A 25,350-nucleotide genomic window follows, 5' to 3' on the forward strand; every position below is an offset into this window, starting at 1 on the left:
AAGGTAATACAAGGCCTCAACTCTCGTTTAATTCGAAAAACATGCATGTAGGACGTTTTGGAGGGGTAGAATGCTGAATAAGTTGTGGGATTATGTGTTTGTGTGAAGCATGTTTTTTATGGTAACTGACAGTGGGTTCCGACCCCTTTTTGACTGAGCAAACGATCTCCTTTTGGTACGAAATTTTAACCGTATAAACTTGGATGTGTCTTCGGTGTGGTGTGTAAATTTCAGCTTCATTGGATGTCGTATGATTTTACTATGATTTTTGCAAGTAAACTGCGCAGTTCTGCGTGTGGTGTGTTCTGGGTGATGTTTTCATGTGCAATGGTTGGGTTTCTGAGTGTTGTGCTTTTGTGATGTATGTGGGTGTGTTTGGCCAAGAGATGGCTCGGAGGAATCAGTGTTTGGTTCGAGAGTTTTCGTGTGTGTTGGCCGAGAGTTGTTGGGTTCAGCCTAGGGCAGATTTGTGGAGAGTCTGGAAGGGATGATCCCAGGTGTTTGGGTGTGTTTTGGGATGTAGAATGCGTGGTGTGTTTGTCGTATAGGGTTTGAGAATCGGGGGTCAGAGGAAAAGGGGTGTAAACTAGGTGCCGAGGTGGTCGGCCGAGGTGCCGAGCATGCGGCCGAGATGGCCGGCCGAGGTGCCGAGCAGGCGGCCGAGACGGTCGGTCGAGGTGCCGAGCCGGACGGCCGAGATGGTCGGCCGAGGTGCCGAACAGGCGGCCGAGACGGTCGGCCGAGGTGCCGAGCCGGACGGCCGAGATGGTCGGCCGAGGTGCCGAGCTGTGCCGAGACAGGTGCCGAGCTGTGCCGAGACATGTGCCGAGCTGTGCCGAGACAAGTGCCGAGCTGTGCCGAGACAGGTGCCGAGCTGTGCCGAGACAGGTGCCGAGCTGTGCCGAGACAGGCGGCCGAGGTGCCGAGCCAGGCGGCCGAGACGGTCGGCCGAGGTGCCGAGCCAGGCGGCCGAGGTGCCGAGCCAGGCGGCCGAGACGGTCGGCCGAGGTGCCGAGCCAGGCGGCCGAGACGGTCGGCCGAGGTGCCGAGCCAGGCGGCCGAGACACCGAGCCAGGCCGAGACGCCGATCCTTTTTCCGAGCTTTTTCCGAACCTTTTCCGAGCCAAGTGAGCCGTTGCACAGTAAGGGTATGCCAGGAGTTTGAGTGTTGTGTGTGTGTCGTGTGCGCGTTTTGGGTACGTCGTATGCGTGTCGGGTGCGTGCGGGGTGTGTTTTCGGGCGTGTCTTTGTGTGTTTGGCTTATGAGATGTTGTTAAGTGTGTGTTCGTGTAACGTGCTAGATGTTGAAGTCGTCCACGTAGGAATCATGCATTGTCGTTTAAACATCGTCTACCCTGACTCTAATCATGATTTATTTATCTTTCAAAAAGGGTGATCTTTTACGAGGAAAGTGTGGTTGAAGGGAACTGTTTTAAAAGCTAAGCAATCGAGGTGGGCTTTTCTACCCTACTTTTATGTGGGTTATCTTTAAATACGGACTTTGTTCCGGAAATGTTTATGGAGGTGAACTGTTTGTCTTGCCAATTGTTTTGTTTTGAAACCTATCTGAAGTGGTTTACCACATATGTTTAATCGAATTCGGGTCTGTTGGGCTGCGAACCCTCAGGCTAGTGTACACGAGACCGGGAGCCATCTGAGAGCAAGTTGGCCGGTCTAGTTGACCTGGGGTGTGGCCACGCCCCTTGTCATGGTTGGATCAGATAGTGTATGTTAGTGGGAATAAGGGTGGCAATATCTGAAAATGACTGCGCAGTCGAATTTATGAAATATATTTTGTGTACTTGGGTTACTTTCTTACACTTAAAACCCCAAGGTTACACTGATGTGGCATGACAAACTATGATTTTGGCGTGTGTCCACTGAGTGCAATAAGTACTCAGCCCTGCATGTTGTTTTCTTAATGTGCAGGTTGAGCGGCGATGGGGATGACGGATGTTGAGCAGTGAAAGCCAAATGAGTGTTTTTACTTGGTCTTTTGGATGGTGTCGTGTCGTCATACCCGGCATCATCTGTCTTTTGGTCTTTTCCGCTGCTTTGTAATCCGATACATTGTTTTTATTTAACTCTGTTTACATTAACTTTAGAAATGTCTTCTTAGTACAATGTTTGAAGTGAACTTCTTTTTAATAAATGCTTTTGGGTCAAATATTCCTGTTCTCCCCTTTCTTCCCCGCTTCTTTATCCCTCCCCTAGTCGCGGTCCACCGTACTTCCTATCCTTAGGAAATGCGGGCGTGACATGCTTGGAACCTATGGACCTTCTACAAAACAATGAAGACAACTCAAGGCAACTTTCACCAAAGCAAGAATCTAATGGCTCCACAAAACTAGCAACACAAGAACTAGAATTGCATACCTTAACATTCAATCTAAGCCCGACAATAGATTAAAATGCAACCACAAGGGATTTTGATAAATCTTCAAAGATGAAGAGGAATGCTCACAATGGAGTCTTTGGTAGGTTTATAAAATGTTCAAAAGCTGCTCAAGAAAAAACCCTAACATGTCTATTTATACTAGAAGTGAAAAAGGAGCAAAATAAAACAATTCTTGGTAAAAAAGACAATTGATCTCTCGACAAAAACGCCCGACCGGGCGTTTTGCATGAGGAAAAACGCCCGCCCGCACGTTTTGTTCTGCATTGCGCGGCTTTCTTAAAACGACCATAGCTTCCTCATCCTGGATCCGATTGAGGCGTGCAAGATACTCACGCGAAGCTATTTCGACAATGAAGACAATGGTAGTCTCTGGAGAGGATTTGGACTTTATCTTCATAGTGAAATTCCAGTTTGAATCAGACCTCTGAATCTGGCTTGGCTCCTTGTCATGTCTCCACCCTCTTCTCAGACCCCAATCAACCCATGGCCCTCGATGTCATTGTATCCTATGATTGTGAATACCCGGATTCACATCATCCTCTCCATCTTTGCGAAAGGATTTGTCCTCAAATCCGGTCTTCGATCCTTCTTCGGGACACCCGAATTCACATCATCCCCTCCTTCTTTTGAAGGATTTGTCCTCAAATCCAGTCCGCGCGTACCTACAAGAGTAAACACGAACATATCAAGTATCATAGGACGATAAAAGAGATAAAAGGGATGAAGACCACAACAACCTCCAACTCTAACCTCAAGATCATACAAGGGAAGGTCAATAACAACCATTAACACCTCAGTCATGCCCAAGTAAGTGCTATTCCACAAATTGGCAAACTTATATGCAACACATAGAGTAGGTTCATCACAATTCACATCATGTTTGCAAGAAGATATATCAATCAACAAACAAATTTTATCAAAAATGATTTCACTCAATTGCCCCAACAATTTTAAAACATGAGCACAAATATGAGAACAATACATTGTTATGCCATTAGTCACAACACAAACCACATGTGACATGTGAGTGGCAAAATCCTTCACAAAACGGCCATAAAACATTCCAATCCCATTGAAGGGTTTAACCATTTCGCAACGAGAATATAGCAAACACCAAGTTCTAAATTCATTAATAATTTCACTCCTCTTGGTTCTACTATTCCCATCCACATAATCATGAAGCACAAAATCACCAACAAACGAAAGCTTAGTTATCTTTGTATGAAAGGAAGTCATTCCAATATTCAATATAGAATCCACGAGAAAAATCTCATGTCTATTAATACTTGGATTTATCAAGAAATGATCAACATACGAAGCAAAGATGGATTTATGATTTAACAACTTAAGCTCTTGATGCCACATATCACACACATCAATAATGACAAATCGATCAACACAAATAAGCTTCTCTAATCCAACCACATTCAAAGTGGCATCAAAAGGAGACAAGGCTAGTGCACTTGAACCTTTGGCAAGGAGTTCCTCGACTTGCTCTTGTTCTTATTGATCCATCACCGCTAGCGTAGTCTCCAAGACAAGTGCAACATGATGCTCCACTCCCGTGCCTTCACTTTTGCTTCCTACAAATTTATCAACACAAAAAGACATACAAGAAGTGTTAGTGGGTAAAAGCTTATATTCCTCACCAAGGGCAAAGGGTAAAGGATTATCTAGTGCCCACCCAAGGTTGGCCTTAGAATCTAACAAGCACCCTTCACTCACTTGTGCTTGTGGTAATTCTCTCATTTGGTGTTTATCTTTTCTCTCACCCCCTCCACTCTCTCTTGACTTTTTCATCTCACGCTCAAGTCTTTTTTCACACTCACTTGGCTTTTTAGGCTCACTTTCACTCTCAAGCCTTTTTTCTCTCTCTCGGTTCTCTCTCAAGCGCTGTTTCCATTAGCAACCTCATGTAGCTTTGGTTCGGTGTTCAAGATTTGAAGGGCATTCAACGGCTCACATTCATCTTCGGCTTCCACTATGCTAGACACGCCATCATTGAAAGTTGGGCGTGCGTCTTCTTCATATATGATTGTGGACTCTTTTTCATCGTCACATTGCTCTTCATCTTTGTTGGCAACAAAATTCACCCTATATTTGACACACTCTTTAACAATGCGGTTAACATTGTCATGTTCACTTTGAATCAAGCTCTTTGAAGGAGCGAAATTGGATGACAACCATGACGAAACCTTCGTTCGATAGCTAGAATGAGATAGGTCCACCTTCTTTAGGGAAATGCTCCTTTGGATCGTGTCACCACCACCAAGTCGGGGGTTAAAGCCTTTCCAACTCGAAGTAGTGTTTCTTGGATAAACTTGCTTGTTTATAGAGACACTGTCTTTAAGCATGGTATAGGTACTAGCTTGCATTGTGGACACACGTGTATCTATCTTGTCCACCTTATTTATCAAAGTGGCCAACATCTCCTCAATTGAGGACTCGGCATACGAACCCATATTGATGTACCTATAAAACAAAATGTACAAAACTAGGGACAAGTCCCTTTTGTTAGTAACACAAATAACACACACACCCGAGAATTGAGAATTTAGTGAGGAGCTCACTTCCCATATTTTGTACCCCTTTTCCCCAAAACTCACACCCAATGTCACTCGGAGGGCTTAGAAATTTTGGTGGCTAGGATACTCTCCCTCACTTGCTCTCAAGATGATAATCCACAAGGGTAGCACAATTCACAAACAAGATATGCAACTAGGCAAGTAATTACTAGTTCTAGAAGCCAAAAGATAAGTGAAAGTAAGGTGCTAGGCCAATGGGACAAATCAACAAACACTTTGTGTGCACAATTTCACCCAACAACAATAGACCCAACAATTGATGTACTTTTGGTCTACAACTTTGGAACAATCACATTGACATACCCAAGAACACATATATCAATTTATAGCTAAAGCCCATGGATATATTTTGAAGTATCTTTTTTTTTATAATTTTCTAACAATTACAAGAACAAGAACCAATGGCTCTTGATACCAAATAATGTGAATCTTAAGGATTCAAGACACATATGTTTGCCCCGGACTTGCTCTTGTAAATATTTCAATAACCCAAACAAACCCAACAAGAAATGAAACAATAAAAATGGTGGAAAAGGGAGAAGGTGAAGGTGTTATGATTTAGATAGATGCTTGGAACCTATGGACCTTCTACAAAACAATGAAGACAACCCAAGACAACTTTCACCAAAGCAAGAATCTAATGGCTCCACAAAACTAGCAACACAAGAACTAGAATTGCATACCTTAATATTCAATCTAAGCCCGGTAATAGATTAAAATACAACCACAAGGGATATTGATAAATCTTCAAAGATGAAGAGGAATGCTCACAATGGAGTCTTTGGTAGGTTTACAAAATGTTCAAAAGCTGCTCAAGAAAAAACCCTAACATGTCTATTTATACTAGAAGTGAAAAATGAGCAAAATAAAATAATTCTTGGTAAAAAAGACACATCCCGGACAAAACGCCCGATCGGGCCTTTCCCTAGGTTCATTTCGCCCGCCCGAGCGAATTTTCTGGACAAAAACTGATCTCTCGACAAAAATGCCCGATCGGGCGTTTTGCATGAGGAAAAACGCCAAGACAATGGTACCTAAAACTCTCTGAAGATTTAGCTAATTTTGGTCTTCAACAATCAGCCTCAGACCACTCCTTCTTCAAACATGACAACATCTGTTTCTTTGGCATTGTTGTATATGTAGATGACATTTTGGTAGCTACAAACAACCCTGATCAGATAGAAAAATTCAAGGAATTTTTTACTCTACACTTCAGGTTAGAGACCTTGGAGTCCCAAAATACTTTCTTGGTTTAGAGATTGCAAGAAACAAGAAAGGGATCATGATCTCTCAGAGAAAATATGCCATGGATCTTATCAGAGATGCAGGGCTATTGGGATGCAAGCCCTCTCCCGTTCCTATGGATCCTCTAAAACAGCTCAAACAAGATTCTGGTAACTTGATGGAGGATCCATCTAAGTATAGAAGATTGATTGGGAGATTGCTATACTTGTGTATAACTAGGGCGGATATAACTTTTGCGGTTCACAAACTCAGTCAATTTGTGTCAAAACCTTGTGAAAAACATTGGGAGGCTGGTGAAAAGGTCCTAAGATATCTGAAGGACACACCTGGGCACAGCTTATTCTACTCAAGTGCTGCTAATTCTATACTTAGCAATTTCTCAGATGCTGACTGGGCAGCATGTCCAGACACTCGAAGATCAATGACTGGTTATTGTTTTATTTCTTGGAACATCATTAATCTCCCGGAGGGCAAAGAAACAACATACCATATCAAGATCATCAGCATAAGCTGAATATCGTGCTATGGCACAAGCATCTTGTGAGGTAGTGTGGACTGCATAGCTGAATAATTTTGGGGTCGAAAGAAGAAGGGCGGTGCCCCTATTTTGTGATAATCAAGCTACAGTATATATATGCTCAAATCCAGTTTTCCATGAACGCACTAAACACATAGAGATTGATTGCCACACGGTGCGAGAGAAGTACTTGGAAGGAGTCATCAAACCAATGCACATCAGAAATCACTTGCAGTTAGCTAACATATTCACCCTTAGGAGCATCTGTGTAATACCCGCTTTTATTATTACCTTTTCATGATAAGATGTTGTTTGAGAACGAGCAGATGATATGATAGACCGTGAATAAAAAAAACTGTATTTATTTTGATTGGTTGCGACTGGAAATATTAAATACTTGAATTGTTGTTGATTAATCGTGTGGTGTAAGTAGTCGACGAGAATGACGTGTGATTCGTCGATGGAAAAATTTGAGCGTTCGTTTAGTACTTGGAATAACACCAAAGTACTAATATAAAATACCACAATTTAATCAATACTCAAAATCAAATATTTCGCCCTATCACTTTTATCTATTTTGTTAATTCTTTCTGCCGTCAAATATTTGGTTAAATAATTATCCTAACTTCTCCCACACGGTTTACCCCATATCCCATCTTTTCTCCAAAATCTCCAACTGAAGAATCAAATCTTTCTTCCTCCTTATTGTAACGCACGCAGTCTTCTTTTCCTCACACATTCTTCCATCCGAAATCTGAGAAAAAAAAAAGAAATCGCAAAATACCTTGAGTTTGACATCCAATCTGCCGTTATTTTCTTCTCTTCCACGAAAGGTATTTTTCTCCTCCTAAACTCCATTAAACAAAACAATTTCGTGTATTAATCGCCAGCCACAATTTCTTAACAGAGGAGAACCGAGAGAGCTCTCAAACCCTCCTATTTTGCTGGCAAGTTTTCTTCTTTCCAAAGGTATACCCCTTTATTTCAGAAACTCTGTGCATTCATCCCATGACATAGTCCCATATATTCACAGTAGTTCACAGGAACAAATTCTTTTGAAAATCTGGAAACATGTATGTTGATACATTTTGTTAAAGCCTCGATCTTTAATGCTATTAGAAGTTGCCATTTTGTTTTATCTCTTCAACCTTAATTCTGGAAGATACTTCTGGCCACTAATATTTGATATTTGAATAATTAGAGAATTTAATAAAAGGTTTAGAATGGGGAAAAGGGGATGGGACTTACCTGTTATGCGAGCAGTGCTGCTCGGCGACGGCTGCGAATTGCAGCGGCCATGGACGGCGGCTGCTGGTACAGCAGCGAGCGAGAGGGAGATGGATACTCTGTTTCTGACTTTGGATGAAAATTTGAGGGAGGGAGAGAATCTGTTTAAGGGATTTTTTGTGTCTACTTGGATATAGAGACGAGAACTTGAGCTTGGTATTGAGGGAATTGTTTGTTGTGAATTTGTGGAAGCTCTAATGGTCTGGAATTGCCTATTTGTAGTTGTTTGAGAGGGTTTGAGCCTGTGAATGAGGAAGAATGGGGGAGAGGGAATTGGACTAATGGTTGTAGGAGGAAGAGCCAGTTGCAGTGTGGAGACGATGGATTTGAGAGGTTGCGGTATATGAAGGTTCCGGACTTTGCTCAACCCTTGCTTTCGAGGGTTCAAGACGAGTGTCAGACCACGTGTCTGAGGAACTGCTCATGCATAGCTTATGCTTATGATATTAACATTGGTTGTATGTTTTGGAGTGATAGCTTGATTGACACACAGGAGTTAGACCGTGCTGGTGTTGATCTCTACGTTCGTCTCTCTGCTTCTGAGTTTGGTAAGTTTCTTCAAAATTTTTACTAGTTAATGATGCATCAAGGTTGAATGAATTTAAATGATCTCTTTTTTATGCAGATAACCACAAGGAGAGAAAGTTGTTCATTATAATTGCAGTAGTTGTGGGTTTTGTATGCATATCTTTTATACTGTTTATTGCTTGGTGGTTGATGAAGTGGAAAGGTGATTGGCCTATTGATATACTATTAGTTTTGAAACATTAAGTATATAAATTGTTGCATGTCACTCTTGAAATGATCATGTCCTTTATCAAATTAATCAGGGAGAAAAGCGCAAGATTCAAGTATTTTGGAATCAGGGCAAATGTTCACGACGGATTCAACTGCAATCGTGCAAAAAAATGAAACAAGGGAGGTTAATATTGGCGATTTGCCAAAGTTCACATTCGAGATGCTTGCTAATGCAACCAACCAGTTCCATGAAGATAATCTTCTTGGGAGGGGAGGTTTTGGTCCTGTTTACAAGGTACAAAAACTTTACAATTAGATGCACTCAGTTTTGAACTGATTGAATGGCAAGATCTTATGATGACTGGTGTGTGTTTTGGCAGGGAGTTCTGGCAAGCGAGAAAGAAATTGCTGTGAAAAGACTATCTGCAGAATCTGGGCAAGGGATGCAAGAATTCATGAATGAAGTGATAGCCATTTATTTCCAAACTCCAACGCAGGAATCCTGTGAAACTGCTGGGAGGTTGTGTAGAGAAAGAAGAAAAGATTCTAATATATGAATACATGCCAAACAAAAGCTTGGATGCTTGTCTCTTTGGTCAGTTCAACGATCTTCATACGCATGTAAAAACATGTTCAACAGAAAGTTTTCATAATCTGTATGTTTTGAACAGGTTCTACCAACTCAACAAAGAGGTTATTAGATTGGAATATGCGTTCCAGCATTATCGAGGGCATTGGGCGAGGCATCCTGTACCTTCACAGAGACTCAAGACTAAGGATCATTCACAGAGACCTCAAGCCAAGTAATGTTCTGCTAGATAAGGACTGGAATCCAAAAATCTCAGATTTTGGGATGCCAAGAATATTTGCAGGCAATGAAGACCATGGCAGTACTGCAAGAGTCATGGGAACATAGTAAGTTGATATTCAACAGTTGTATACAGCTTCGGAGTGCTGATTCTTGAGATTATAAAAGGGAAAAAGAACACACACTATTTCTATGATGAATTGTCCTTGAGTCTCATAGGATGTGTAAGCAGTTGTAAAATTTTTTATAATAGTTTGAAACTATTCCTGGTAGTTAAATAAGTTATGCTTGAATTTCAGGCATGGAAAATGTGGAATGAGGGTAACGGTTTGAGTTTCGTGGAGGAAAACATCGTAAGTAGGGAGACGGAGGAAGAGATGGTTCGATGCATTCAGATAGGCCTACTGTGTGTGCAAGAATATCCCAAGGATAGACCTTCCATTGAAATCGTGCTTTCGATGCTAAGTGGTGATATTGTGGAGCTACCAGTGCCTAAGCAGCCAGTGTTTGCGGAAAATGGTTCGACACCAGGCCTTAATGGATCAACACAGCAAAATATTTACTCCAATAACGGGCTCACTCTCAGCGTGCTTGAGGGACGATGAATATATTAATTGTTATCCCTTCTTGCTTTGTAGTAGTACTACAATTTTGTTTCCAAGAGCTGTTTGTATTGTTAATGTCCTTTCTTTTTATATTAATTAAAGATGAATACCCGAAATAGATCCAAGAACATCTTACTGAAAGTTGTGTAGCTATGAAAAGATTCGACGAGGAATGAGACGCCAAAACTATATATACCAACCAAATATTGATTTAGAACGTGAAAACACTATAAAAAAAATAGTATATCAATCAAAAGTGAATAATATAATGAGAGTTGGAAAAAGATTCATCGTCCATCAAGCACACTATGAGTGAGCTCGTAGCTTGTGTAAACATTCTGGTCTGTTGATCCATTTTCCGAAAGCACTGGCTGCTTTGGTGCTGCCAGCTCCACGATATCATGATTCAACATCGAAAGCACCATTTCAATGGAAGGTCTATCCTTGGGATGTTCTTGGACACAAAGCAGCCCTATCTGAATGCATCGAACCATCTCTTCCTCTGTCTCATTACTTGCGATGCTTTCCTCCACAAAACTCAAACCGTTACCCTCACTCCACATTTTCCAAGCCTGAAATTCAAACATAAATAATTCAATGGCTGGATTAGTTCACAATAATATTTGAAAGTTGGGAAGTGCTTACACATCCAATTAGGCTCAAGGACCATTCATCATTGAAATAGTGTGTGTTCTTTTTTCCTATTATAATCTCCAATATCAGCACTCCAAAGCTGTAGACATCAGATTTTTCTGAAAATCTGCCTTCCATTCCGTATTCTGGCGCCATGTATCCGCTGTAAAATTATCTCACCGTGTTAGCAAAACTTACTGGTTTATTCTTAGCATGGTAACTGATTAAGACCAACTTACTATGTTCCCATGACTCTTGCAGTATTGCATTGGTCTTCATTGTCTCTGAATATTCTTGCAATGCCAAAATCCGAGATTTTGGGATTCCAGTCTTGGTCTAGCAGGACATTACTTGGTTTCAGGTCTCTGTGAATGATCCTTAGTCTTGAGTCTCTGTGAAGATACAGGATGCCTCGACTTATGCCTTCGATAATGTTGTAACGCATATTCCAATCTAACAACTTCTTTGTCGGATTCGTATGACCAAAGAGACAAGCATCCAAGCTTTTGTTTGGCATGTATTCATATACCAGAATCTTCTCTTCTTTCTCAACACAACCTCCCAGCAGTTTGACAAGATTCTTGTGTTGGAGTTTGGAAATCAGAATCACTTCATTCATGAATTCTTGCATTCCTTGTCCGGAGTCTGCTGATAGTCTCTTTACAGCGATTTCTTTCCCATTTGCCAGAATCCCCTACCAAAATACACATCAAACATCGTATGATCTTACTGTTCATTCTATTGGTGCTGAATTGAGAACATCTAACAATTAAAGTTTTTGTACCATGTAAACAGGACCGAAACCTCCCCTTCCGAGAAGGTTATCTTCATGGAACTGGTTTGTTGCATTAGCAAGCATCTTGAAAGTGAACTTTGGCAAATCACCTATATTAACTTCCTTTGTTTCATCTTTTAGCACGATTGCAGTTGAATCCATCGTGAACATCTGTCCTGCTTCCAAAATACTTGAATCTTGCGCTTTGCTCCCTGATTAATTTGATAAAGAACATGATCATTTCAAGAGTGAGATGCAGCAATATATACTTGTTGAGTGAAAAGCAATACTAATAGGTCAATCACCTTTCCTCTTCACTATAAACCACCAAGCAATAAACATCACAACAGATATGCAAACAAAACCCACAGCAACTCCAATTATGATGTACAACTTTCTCTCCTTGTGGCTATCTGCATGCAGAAACAGATCATTCAACCTTGATACTTTATCATTAACTAGTACAAACTATGAAGGAAATTACCGAATTCAGAAGCAGAGAGACGAACGTAGAGGTCAACACCAACACCATCGAACTCCTGAGTGTCAATCAAGGTATCACTCCAAAACATACAACCAATGTAACTATCATAAGCATAAGCTATGCAGGAGCAGTTCCCCCGACATAAGGCCGCACACTCGTCTTGAACACTGGAAGACGAGGGTTTAGCAAAGTCCGGAACCTTCATATACTGCACCCTCTCAAATCCATCGTCTCCACATCGCAACTGGTTCCTCCTCCTGCAACCACTAGTCCAATTCCCTCTCCCCCATTCTTCCTCATTTACAGGTTCAAACCCTCTCAAACATCTACAAATAGGCGATTCGAGAGCATTGCAGCTACCAAACACCCCACACTTGCCATAAACATCACACTCGTTTTTCGGATAGGCCACCACGTCCCATCTCTTCTCCATTTTATTCCACACCTTTCGTATCACACTTCCTGAAGAATTCCATATGACAATCCCATCAATCGGCGGAGGAGAGAAGAAGATATTGCCAGCACCATCACTATTCACTTGAGCGATCGCATCTAAGTAGGCGTAGAACACGTCCTTTATCCCAAGAAATATCTGCCCGTTCCACGGTCCGCTCCTCCAGTGCGGCCGCCCGTCATTCCACGAGAAAAGCTGCACGGTCCCGCTCATGGCGTCGATGCCCCCTGTAAAGCTCCCCATCCCCGGGTCGGTCTCGTTTTTCCATGCCGTCAGCAGCACCTGTTTCCCGGTGTTTACGTTCTGGCTTATCCTCATTCCCTGAACCATAGCATCCGTAGGATGTGAGAAAGACTCCCACAACGTGTCTCCAGAGTCCTCTTCCCGCAAGACGAGATTCCCAGTATCCAGGATTTGGACGATTGAATTAATGACGGGAGAGGTAGTGGTGAGATTGGTCGACCAAACAGTTCGATTAGTCCCGTCCAAGACGACGAGATTGCCGTCTTTAGACAGAGTAGCGGCGCCGGAAGAATCTTTAAGGGGTGTGTCTCTGTTGGCGACCCAAATCACGGTTTCTTCCGACAAGGAGAAGGAGATTCCTACGTAGCGGTTGGTGGTGTTTGGAGGAGAGAAGAATCTCAATATGTAGTTCTGCTTTGCTGATACCATGGTTTCTCCATCTTTGATCACCACACCGGCTGAAATTGTGTCATTTTGTAAGCTCAAACATACAGTGCTTTGAAGAATTAGAATAAGTGTTGATGTATGAACAAAGAATTGAGTGATTATTTGAGACATCGTACGAGCCAAACACATCCTTATACGCATAAGAACTCATCTTTATAGTTTTGAAGATATAAATAATTGAATAGTAGACGCATGGCAGTAGAGTGGACTTTGATTAATCTTAATTACATCATGTGACATAACGGCATTTTCTTATTTATTTTTTTAAAAAAATTAACTCCTATACAAGGAGGAAATTACAAATAAACTCATATACTATAGAAAGGAGGAAATTACAACTGATGTCAAGATGGCTCAAACTCGACACCTCATACAATAATGTCTAAGCTCCTTGCTGCTAGAACAAAAATGAGCATATGATTTCCAATAATTGAAGTACTCGCATGGGCATTTTATTTCAAATTTTTTCAATATAATGCATGTACAGTACCGTGTACTTGTGTTGAAATACTTTTGTAATTGTGTTCACATTTGTAATTCGCCATGTTAATATACAAAAACCATGAAAATATCATATGATAATGGAATGACAATTTTACCGATTTTATTTGCTATTTATTGAAATTCATGAACTTTAATTTCATCTACTCATCTCGAATCTAGAAGTGTAGATTTAATCATAATTTTGAATTATAATACTATAAATATTATAAGAGGACTACTGGATGGTACATGGGTATTACTCTCTCCGTTCCAGATAGTTTGTCTCACTTTGACCGGACATGAGTTTTAAAAGATGTAATGAAAAGTGAGTTGAAAAGGTTAGTGGAATGTGAGTCCTACTTTTATATATTAGTTTTATAATAAAATGTGAATAAGAATGAATTAGTGGAATATGAGTCCACTACCAAAAATGGTAAAAAGTGAAATGGGACAAACTACGTGGGATGAACCGAAATGGAAAAATAAGACAAACTATCTGGGACGAAGGGAGTAACTATTAAGATCGTCTATTCACACTTTAGTGTCCTAATTCCAATTATCACTTTTAATACAATCTTTAATCATTTTATTGCGTTAATTAGAATGAAATGATGTTGTGGTCACCAAGGGGGAGACTTTGAAAATTGATTGCAGGAGACTTGGACTTTTGATTCTTCCAATTAAAGCCAAATAAATTTTGTTTGCAATTGCAGCAGTATCATTTTTCTCCATTTTGTGGGACCGGTGCCTAGTAAGTTGGCTTAATGATTCCGCTCGGTAGAAGAGAATGACACGTAAGAGTAATTTGATTATCACATTGTGATTAAAAAAAAATCAAAAAATCATGTTTACTAATTTTATTTCATGTTGAGTTGCGTTTTTCCTAAAATTTTGGTCTATGAGAATGTATCTTAGCCACTTCATAATGCCAAAATTAAATTATATTTCATGATTAACAATTTCACTTTTATCCTAAGTCTAACTTAACTTTAAAAAAATCTTATTGTTGTTTATCGCATATTGTATTTTATCTTTATCTTGGATATTGCGATTGGTGTTAATCCATAGTATTATTCAAATATGTAGAATTTGAACTATAATGGCACCAGAAAGTATAGGCATTTAAAAAATCAAATTGAGGTATAATTTTGGATTAATTCCCCCTAAAATGGACCGATACATAAAAACACGTATTTTTTTAAAAAATTTGAGACAACATCATGTATTCTATGCCCGATGAATCAATGTAAACATGTGCCCCCATTGTCCGGTGAAAGCCGTGCCCCCATTCTCCGGTCAAAGCCGGGATTGTTTATTAGGCCAGAAATCGGGTTCGGATATCCAAATTTTTTTGACGTGGATACTCGATTCGATACCCTAATTTCTGGGAATAACATCTCCTTCTTACAAGTAGATGATAACATCCATGTCCTCTTAAATAATTTCCATGATGAAATTATTTCATAGTTCTTGGGCTTGTTTATTTTTCTTTAGTGAGTACGGATTTTAAATTAGTGCAACTAATAATGCAATTCCAAGTGTGGTTGGCCGTTAAATTATGCTCTTCCGATTCTCACGTAACCACAGAAAAATTACATACTCGTTAGAATTTTCTCCATTTCATAAAGATTTTAGCTATTATAAAAAAATTTAGAACTTATTGATATTAACACTGCCATAAACCATGACGTAATTCGCTATAACAGAACCCGCAACTTTCAAGAATAAAACGCATTTATTATATTACCCCTTCACTCCCTTATTGAATAAGTCCATGAAATCGAAATAAATGTAGGATAAAGAAACTATCTACCACTTCAAATTTCAAGCATCAACTCTCAAGTCGTGGAGTAATTTATTTTTAAATTTCAGGCATGGAAAATGTGGAGTGAGGGTAACGGTTTGAGTTTCATGGAGGAAAGCATCGCAAGAAGGGAGACGGAGGAAGAAATGGTTCGATGCATTCTGTTGAAGGGAGGAATTATATTCATTCAAGTATATACAAAGGAGAGGGAGTACACGCCTCATATAGGCAGAGAGCATTCTACATATGGTAAGATATATACATGATTTACCCTAGCTAAAATTAGGGAAAGAATAATTATAATTGATTCCGTAATCTTCGTGTTTCTTCCGTGATTTTGTATATCTTCCAACACTCCTCTCAAGTTAAGTAAGGGGATTTCTCATTCTTAACTTGCCTAATACTTCACCAAAACTTCTCGCATCCACTGCTTTCATGAGGATATCTGCTAGCTGGTCTTTTGAACGGACATATGGGAGATCTATCACTCTTGCTTATATGTTCTCTTTGATGAAATGTCGATCTACTTCAACATGCTTCGTTCGATCGTGTTGTACCGGATTTTCAGATATACTGATCGCTGCTTTATTGTCACAAAAAAGCTTGCACGACTCCTTTGACATCAAGCCAAGTTCTGTCAGTAATTTCTTTAGCCATAGGATCTCCGTTATCCCTCTCTTGATCCCACAAAATTCTGCTTCTGCACTTGATAGGGCTACCACCTTTTGCTTTTTTGCTTCTCCAAGTCACCAGATTACCCCCAACGAAGGTAAAGAACCCTGCAGTTGATTTTTGATCATTCGGGTTCCCTGCCTAGTCTGCATCTGTGAACCCATGCACTTCCAAGTTCCCGTGGTTCTCGAATAGGATCCTATGCCCTGGTGTTCCCTTCAGATAGCGCACAATTCTTAGGGCTGCTTCCCAGTGATCAACTTGGGGTTTGTGCATGAATTGACTGACTACTCCCACGGCGTATGCAATATCAGGTCTAGTGTGGGAGAGATAGATGAGTTTACCCACCAGTCGTTGATATCTCGTTTGATGAGTGAGTTCGGCTCCTTCAGTCAGTCGCAGACCGTGGTTCTGCATCATCGGGGTGTCTGCAGGCTTGCAGTCTAGCGTTCCTGTTTCAGTCAAGAGGTCCAGAACATACTTCCGTTGGTTTATAAATATTCCCTTCTTTGATCGCATTACTTCAATACCTAGAAAATATTTCAATAGGCCCAGGTCCTTCATCTCGAACTCGGTAAACAAGTTCTCCCTCAACTGTCTGATTTCTTCCTCATCATCCCCAGTAAGGATCATATCATCCACATAAATAATTAGACAAGTGATCTTTCCCTCTTTCCTTTTTATGAACAGAGTATGATCGGAATTACTCTGTTTGTATCCATATTTCTTCATTACCTCATTAAATCTTCCAAACCATGCCCTTGGTGACTGCTTCAAACCGTAAAGTGTCTTTTTGAGTCTACACACCTCCCCTGCCTTGAACTCTCCATCGAACCCTGGTGGAGCTTCCATATAGATTGGCCGAGTCAGCTCTCCATGCAAGAACGCATTAGTTACATCAAACTGATGTAGTGGCCAGTTTTTCGTCGCGGCAATAGAGAATAGTACACGAATAGTGTTCATCTTTGCTACGGGTGAGAAAGTCTCTGCATAATCGACTCCATAGGTTTGAGTATAACCTTTCGCCACCAGTCTTGCTTTGTAACGGTCTATCGATCCATCCGGTTTCCTCTTGATGGTAAAAACCCAGCGGCATCCCATGGGTCTAGATCCCTTTGGCCTCATACATACTTCCTACGTTTTATTCTTCATTAGTGCCTTCATTTCCACAAGCATTGCTTCCCTCCAATGTGGGATTTTTATTGCCTCCTCTGCTGTTCGGGGAAGCTCTTCTTCCTCGTATAATGCGGCCATAAAATCCTTTGCCATTTCGGTCTGATTTGCCGTTGCCAAGTTCGCCACTGAATATCTGCTTTTCTTTGATATACGCTCGGGACTGTATCTTTTAGATGGAACACCCCTTGTGCTCCTGTCTGGGAGTATGTATTGTCCAGTGTCCCCATCAATCGCAGCATTCTCCGTGTGTTCTACATCAGTACTGTTAGGAATAGTTGCACTATTGACATCAGTTTCAGTGGTTACCCCGAATATCACTGGAGGAGAATGGTCGGGTGTGGGTGACTGAGGAGGCTCTGCTGGTGACAAGACGGGCTCGACGGCAGTGGTAGCTGTCTCTGTTGGTTCCGCCGCAGGGTCGCTTGGTGATGACACAAACCAATTTAGGGGTCCACTTGACCGATCAATAGTTCTACTCTCCCCCTGACCACTAAGATTGGTGTAGTAGTACTCACACTCCAAGAAGTTACAGTTCATGGTCGTTATAATCTTCCTAGACGATGGATCATAGTACCTATATCCTTTCTGATTTATTCCAGAAAACACACTTTATTGCGCACGCGGAAAATTTTGTTCTCTCGTGTTTAGGTACATGGACATATACCGAGCATCCAAAGATTTTAAGGGGTAGGGTAAGGGGTTCAGGCACATCGGCTAGAGAAGACAAAAGATGCAACGGAGTTTTCATTTTTAAGATTTTCGTAGGGAGACGGTTCACCAAATAAACAGATGCAGCAACAGCTTCATGCCATAAAAATTTTGGAACATTTGAGTCAAAAAACAAAGCACGAGTTATTTCCATAATGATCCTATTCTTTCTTTCGGCCACTCCGTTTTGTTCGGGGGTATAGGGGCACGAGGTTTGGTGAACTAACCCTTTATCCATGAAAAACTTTGACATGTCCCTGTTAACAAATTCCCTCCCATTATCAGACCTAAGGACCTTTATAGTTGTCTGAAATTGGGTCTCGATCAGTTTGTAAAAAAGGATAAATTTTTCATAAACTTCAGATTTGTTTTTCAAAAAATATACCCACGTCATTCTTGAACAATCATCCACAAATAATACGAAATATCTAAAACCATGATCACCAATAACGGGCGCGGGGCCCCAAACATCAGCATGCACGAGTGAAAAAAGACTCTTAACACGAGTTTTAGTAGACTTAAACGATTGTCTGTGGCTTTTCGCCAAAACACATTACTCACAATCAAAATCCTTAAGATTAGAAAATTTTGGATAAAGTAGTTTAAAATAACCAAGAGATGGATGACCTAAACGTCTATGCCACAACCAAGCATCTCGAGTAGCAGATCCGTGAGCCAGCATTGCTGCACTGTCTTGGTGAGCCATCTCGTCAACATAGTAGAGGCCTTGACGCTCAGTGCCACGCCCAATTATTGTTAGGGTTTTGTATACTAGAAATCACATTTCGAGTGATTGGATACTGTAAAACTCTAATGGCTATTTTCCAATAAATGCAACAGATTATTTTTGTCATAATGTTGTTATGTTTTACATTTAATGGTTGTTTATTGCATATTTAAATGTATGAGCAAACGTAACAAAGTCTAAGTCTTTGTTTTAGTAGACCGGTTGTGGGCGTCGTCCAATTTAAGGTAACAAGGTCAGTTCTAAACAAAGAAAAATAAGAATTTCACAACCTAGATAGGCCTAGACTACCTATCGCGAAAGGTTGCAATGTCAATCCGATTATTTCTAAACCTTATTGAAATAAGATGACATTGGTGTGGTATAGCACTGAATGGATCTAACAGCAAGACGAGTCTTTATGCTATCTACTGAAAGACGAGGTCTTGAGAATTAATTTCTTAATCAATGTACGTTAGCATTGAGCATACAATATTGAGTATCTACTACTTTGACTTACCAAAGGTGCGGATTTTTCGTAACCCAACGATCCAGGTATATTGGGTAGTGGTGATAATTATCTAGAGGTGCTAGGAATGCTATTATGTTGAAACGTGCGCGAGGAGAGTCTCGTTTGATAACATCCACAAGAGGAGCTCGAAACGAGGTTTTATTATTCGGAACCTAGCTAGTTGGAGTTTAATTACTCTATGAATAATAAATAAGAGTTTCTTGCTAAGTCCACTCTTGGAATTCGAAATATGTTAATTAATTAAGTCTATAGCAGACATTAATTAATTAATGGGTGTTTCTATCTTAAGCGCGGGAAATGAATCAAATACAATTAAAGGAAACCCGGATTACTTGTAATTTCAGATTTGGAAGGCAGTGCAATATTACTTCTGTAGTGGCTGCTCGTAATATTCCAATATAAGCTTATATTAAATTGTGGGTTCAATTTAATTAGTAAAAAGCTAATTGGGTGAGGCCTGTTCCAGATTCTTCCTTAGATCCCTGACTGGGCCCAATATGTGACTTATATAAATAGGAGAATAAAGGAGACAGAAAACACAACAATTATTTTGCAAAATTTTCGTCCCCCCCTCTTGAGAGAGTTTTCGAAAATTGTGCTCCCTCCATGAGCTGAGTTCTGTCTTCCATTATTCGAGTCCTAGTACGTTGGTGAGATTTGCCCACACAAATATCAGCGTATAGTCCGGGACACCAGTCAGAAGATCCGAGGTCTTGTATTGAAGATCTTCACGAGGAGACGGAGCAAGCCATCATCGATTCTTGATTGAATCAACGAGGTAAATTGGCTAATTCCGTAGTAAGCATGTTTTAGGAATTTTATGTGCTAAAGCATGTTTTAATTCAAGTTATGAGCATGATACATGTAATAATTACGCGAATAGATTTTGTCTAAATAATCTGCTAAATAGATCAAATTCATGTGATCCGTTTTGTACGCACGCTTCCGCTGCCAGCCCCTTCAGTTGGTATCAGAGCTAGTCTTTGGCTCTGATTATTTGGATTTAAATTTCGTGAAATTCATGTATGCATGTGTTATTTGATTGCGAAGCATGTTCTTGGTGTTTTTATTTAACTTTATGCATGATGAACTCAAGAACTATCGAATCAAAGAACTTGAATTGCTCGAACGCACCACGTGCGATCGAGGTAGGGATGTCGAGACAGTGGGAGCCGGGAGCCGTGATCACGGGGTGACGCGTAGATGAGTGGGGACTCGTGCACGCTGCCGGCCGAGACCACGCTCACCAGACGGAACCCAGGTCGAGGCCGACACGGCGGTGACTGGCACGGAGTGGTGGCTCGTCCGAGAGCCACCGAGACACCGGCAGACACCAGTCCGAACCCTAGGCGGAAGGCTCGAGCTGGCCGAGAGCGGCCGCGCCACCGCGCGCACCGCTGGCCGAGAGCTCGTGCAACCCGACGGTTCGGAGGATCGAGCCGGGCGCCGAGACGCTGGCCGAGAGGCGCACGCCGCCGCGCGGGCGCCTGGCCGAGAAGCGTCGGCACCCGTCGAGCCGGGTGACGAGACGCTGGCCGAGAGGAGCCGCGCCACCGTGCAAGCTCCTGGCCGAGCACCGCGTCACCCGACGGGGCCGAGACGGGCGTCGAGCAGCTGGCTGAGAGGTGCGTGCCGCCGTGTGCGCGCCTGGCCGAGAAGCTGCGACACCCGACGAGCCAGGCGGTCGAGACGTTGGCGCGCCACCTGCGCGCCGGTGTCCGAGACGCTGCGTGCGTCGTGATTCGACGATGAATTCGTCGGATCTTCGTCGTTCATCGTTCGTTCGAACCTCGTACGATGAGATAACGATGAAAGATTATTTTAATGATTATTTAATTATTTTATTAAAAGATATCATTAAAATAATATTATTTAATGGAAATAAAATCTTTTTGGAAGATTTACCTAGATTTTAGGAATATTTTTATTATTATCTATATCTATGGAAATAAATAATATTATTTTATTCCTAGATGATATAGAAGAGAATAATTTAATAGTTTCCTAATATTTATATATCTAAGATCTTAAAAAGGATAGATATGTATGAATACATTAAATAATGAAATATCTCTTCCTAATCTTGAACAAGGAATTAATTTGAATTTAATTTTTCATGTCTTATTAAGAATAAAATAATTCATTTATTTTAGTAAAATCTTATAGTAGACATGAATAAGAATTATATTCTAGAATAATTATTCCCTAAAGGAAGATACCGATTAATAAAAGATTTAATTATCCAGTAGATTAAATACCAACAGAATTTAATTAAGCCTTAAACTGCCTCAAGGCTAAGGATAATTAAAGTAAAACCATAACCCAAAATATCTAAGCTATAATTACGAACTCAACGTTTGTATATGGTCTCCATCAATTGGTCTGCAATTTATGAAGCCTTTTTCTAATATTATCGCCACCTGATCTGTGGGGACAATAATCCTAAGAAAATAGCAAGTTCATGAGGGCGGACTTTTCAAATATAAATAGTATGAACTAGAATGTAGTTTCCAATATTATCGCCACCTGCTCTGTGGGGATAATAATCCTAAGAAACTGCGAGATTCAGAAGTTCACACAGGATTTATGAGATAGCTTGATCTTGTTAGCAGCACACAAGCATTGTTATGGGAGTGTGTTGTAGAAATGAGACTCTGTAATGCTAAATTCGGTGGTCTTGCTTAGGCAACATTAGACGGCCATGCCACTCTGTGGTCTCTGGACTATTCGTCGGTGTTGTGACTAGTAAAATTGTAAGATTTTAATGCGTATTGACTTCCTCTGGAGGGTACAAAATTTTAATTTTACAGTTGTAAGATTTTGAAAAGTTTTATGGTTAATCTAATCAAACTTCTTACATAAGTTTATGACAATAGTAAAATACTCTGTTTTGCAGTGCAAATCAAATCGTCAATATGTCGTTTAATCCTCTTTCCGCAATTCTCAAAGAAAATAAACTCGAGGGCCAAAATTACATAGAATGGAAACAAAAATTTGGACATCGTTCTCACAGCAGATTAGTACATCTTTGTGCTCACCACCCCGCGACCTCCAGTGCCGGCGGCTACCACTGCGGCAGGAGTCAGAGATGCACACAGACGGTGGCATAAGGCGAATGAGATGGCTAAGTGCTACATGTTGGCATCTATGTCTTCAGTACTCAAGCATCAGCATTCAGCCATGGAAACAACAGCCGAGATTATGCAGAATCTCAAAAATCTTTTTGGTACTCAGAATCGAACGACGAAGTCTCAAGCCTTTCGGAGTATCATGTCGAAGACAATGAAGGAAGGCTCGTCTGTGAGGGACCACGTCCTCGAGATGATGGGCCACCTCAACCAAATTGAGGTCTTGGGAGGGACGATCGATCCCGAGTCCCAGGTGACTATCATCCTTCAAAGTCTTCCCCCTAGCTTCCAACAGTTCAAGCTCAACTTCGAGATGAACAAAAGGAATTACACCTTGGCAGAGCTGTTGACTGAACTTCAGTCGGCAGAGGACCTTATGGTCCAGGCTAAGGCGACCATGATGATTTCGGCGCCTCGTTCCTCTGGCTTAAAGCCTAGCAAAGGAAAAAGGCAGGCACCGAACTCAGGACCGACCTAGATAGCTAAGGGAAAGAAGAAGAAGAGGGCTAACAAGAAGCCCACGGGGAAGTGTTTCAAGTGTGGAGAAAAGGGGCATTGGAAGCCAGACTGTTCTAAATGGGGCAAGGCTACAGGTATGCACCAGGCTCTAGTTGTCGAGTCTTGTTTGACTTCGACATCAATTTGCACTTGGGTTATTGACACAGGAGCCACTGATCATATTTGTTTTGATCCTGACTTATTGCAGGTGACAAGACGGCTACATGATCGTGAGATCGAAGTCCAGCTGGGCGACGCTACCAAAGTGGCGGCCGTTGCAGTGGGAGACATTTATTTGCGTTTTAGTAGTGATAGATTTTTTATTTTGAAGAATGTTTTGTTGATACCTTCTTTTAGAAGAAATTTAATTTCAGTTTATAAATTGGTTTATAATGGATATTCGATTTCTTTTAATGACAACTGCGTTATTAAGAAAGATGGTTCTTATATCTGTCGTGGTATCATGGAAAATAATCTGTACACAATCACTTCTACACAGTTTAATAATCGCAAATCAGAACTCAATACAACATCAAAAATTTCAAAGAAACGAAAAGAACCTTCAAATTCAATGAACGAAACGTACTTGTGGCACCTTAGACTTGGTCATGCCAATGAAAGGAGGATCCATTCTCTTGTTCAACAAGATCTTATCAAAGGTTTAGAGGAGGAACCTTTTCATAAGTGTGAGTCATGCTTAGAAGGCAAGATGACCAAGAGGCCTTTTAAGGCTAAGGGCAATAGGTCCAAGGAAGTACTTGAGCTCGTTCATTCCGATGTATGTGGACCAATGTCAACTGAGGCAAGAGGTGGTTTTCGATACTTCATCACATTTATTGATGACTTCTCGAAAATTGGATATGTCTACTTGATGCGTCACAAGTCAGAGTCTTTTGACAAGTTTAAAGACTTTAAGACTCTTGTGGAGAAGTATCATGGGAAGAATATCAAATGCCTACGATCTGATCGTGGAGGCGAATACCTCAATGCCGAATTTTTGGACTACTTATCGGAAGTGGGAATTCAATCCCAACTGACTGCGCCGGGCACGCCCCAGCAGAACGGCGTGGCTGAAAGAAGGAACAGGACCTTATTAAACTTGGTTCGATCGATGATGAGTTATGCACGTCTGCCTATTTCGTTTTGGGGGCATGTCTTGCTTTCCGCAAGTCACATTTTAGACAATTTACCATCAAAATCCGTGACTAAAACTCCATATGAGTTGTGGACTGGGCGTAAGCCCAATCTAGCACATCTCAAGGTTTGGGGTTGCCCGGCTCATGTATTGGAAAAGGATCCAACTAAGCTAGGATCTAGGACGGAGGTATGTTTGTTTATAGGATACCCCAAAGGAACGAAAGGTTATGAATTCTTTAGTCTCCGAGATAAGAAAGTCATTGTGAGCACTCACGCGACATTCTTAGAGAAAGACTATGTAATGAATCATAAACCCAGCAATGAAGTGGCTCTTGATGAGCTAACTTCAGTCACAAGTTCCATTAACCAAGAACAAGTACCAAGTGTACAAACAATTCCCGAAACTTCAACTTCTACACAAAATATTGTAGTGCCGCGCCGCAGTGGGAGGGTCTCACATGAGCCCGACAGATACATTGGTTTGGGAGAATATATGGATCACTCCTCGGACAGCAATGTATTAGATCCCTGGAACTTTGCGGAGGCGCAGACAGATATCGATCATTGCGAATGGGTAAAAGCAATGGATTCGGAACTACAATCTATGATAGACAAAGACGTCTACGATTTGTCCGTCCTACCCGAAGGTTGTACTGCCATTGGGAGCGAGTGGATATATAAACGTAAACGTGGACCCGATGGACGAGTTAAAGTCTTCAAAGCAAGACTAGTGGCCAAGGGGTATACCCAAAAGGAAGGCATCGATTATGATGAGACCTTCTCCCCAGTGGCCATGCTTAAATCGATCCGGATACTGTTGTCTATTGCAGCTTATATGGATTGGGATGTATGGCAAATGGACGTTAAGACTGCATTTCTAAATGGCAGTCTTGAGGAGACCATCTACATGGAACAACCCGAAGGATATGCCATAAAGGGCAAAGAACACATGGTTTGGAAGCTTAAGAAGGCCATTTATGGCCTCAAGCAAGCATCCAGATCGTGGAACCAATGTTTCGATCAAACTGTATGCAAGTTTAGATTCGAAAAGTGCCCAAGTGAAAGCTGCGTGTATAAGAAAGTTGATAAGGGGAATGTGGTGTTCTTAGTTTTATATGTAGATGACATTCTTCTAATTGGAAATAATAAAAAGATGTTGTCATCAGTTCGAACATGGTTATCAAACCAGTTCGAGATGAAGGATATGGGAGACGCGGGACACATCCTCGGGATCAAGGTTCTTTGGAATCGAGAGAAGAAGATGTTGTG

The 25,350-nt window shown here is 41.1% G+C and overlaps 3 protein-coding genes across 4 annotated transcripts; 2 read left to right on the forward strand and 1 right to left on the reverse strand.

The window, feature by feature from the left end:
* Positions 1-5,968: 5,968 nt before the first annotated feature.
* LOC121766890 (uncharacterized mitochondrial protein AtMg00810-like) lies at positions 5,969-6,742 on the forward strand. The gene is made up of 2 exons (XM_042163122.1): positions 5,969-6,013; positions 6,200-6,742. Exons 1-2 carry the CDS (start codon positions 5,969-5,971, stop codon positions 6,740-6,742), a joined length of 588 nt encoding a protein of 195 aa, XP_042019056.1.
* A 641-nt stretch (positions 6,743-7,383) lies between these two features.
* LOC121769453 (G-type lectin S-receptor-like serine/threonine-protein kinase B120) lies at positions 7,384-10,318 on the forward strand. Of its 2 annotated transcripts, none has more exons than XM_042166259.1 (7): positions 7,384-7,578; positions 7,653-8,580; positions 8,658-8,762; positions 8,863-9,065; positions 9,151-9,365; positions 9,442-9,802; positions 9,878-10,318. In XM_042166259.1, the coding sequence occupies exons 2-5, from the start codon at positions 8,376-8,378 to the stop codon at positions 9,325-9,327; spliced, it is 690 nt and encodes a 229-aa protein (XP_042022193.1). In that variant the 5' UTR covers positions 7,384-7,578; positions 7,653-8,375; the 3' UTR covers positions 9,328-9,365; positions 9,442-9,802; positions 9,878-10,318. The 2 variants fall into 2 exon arrangements, with proteins under 2 accessions (XP_042022193.1, XP_042022192.1); XM_042166258.1 differs by having other exon boundaries at positions 9,442-9,685.
* Positions 10,319-10,356: 38 nt separating this feature from the next.
* Positions 10,357-13,357, reverse strand: LOC121769452 (G-type lectin S-receptor-like serine/threonine-protein kinase At1g11330). The gene is made up of 6 exons (XM_042166257.1): positions 12,076-13,357; positions 11,897-12,004; positions 11,601-11,803; positions 11,056-11,510; positions 10,829-10,979; positions 10,357-10,755 (listed from the first exon to the last, which is right to left on the reverse strand). Exons 1-6 carry the CDS (start codon positions 13,346-13,348, stop codon positions 10,471-10,473), a joined length of 2,475 nt encoding a protein of 824 aa, XP_042022191.1. The 5' UTR covers positions 13,349-13,357; the 3' UTR covers positions 10,357-10,470.
* Between the last annotated feature and the right edge of the window lie 11,993 nt (positions 13,358-25,350).

Source organism: Salvia splendens, chromosome 15 (assembly GCF_004379255.2).
Source record: "Salvia splendens isolate huo1 chromosome 15, SspV2, whole genome shotgun sequence".
In the NCBI taxonomy this organism is placed as follows: domain Eukaryota; kingdom Viridiplantae; phylum Streptophyta; class Magnoliopsida; order Lamiales; family Lamiaceae; genus Salvia; species Salvia splendens.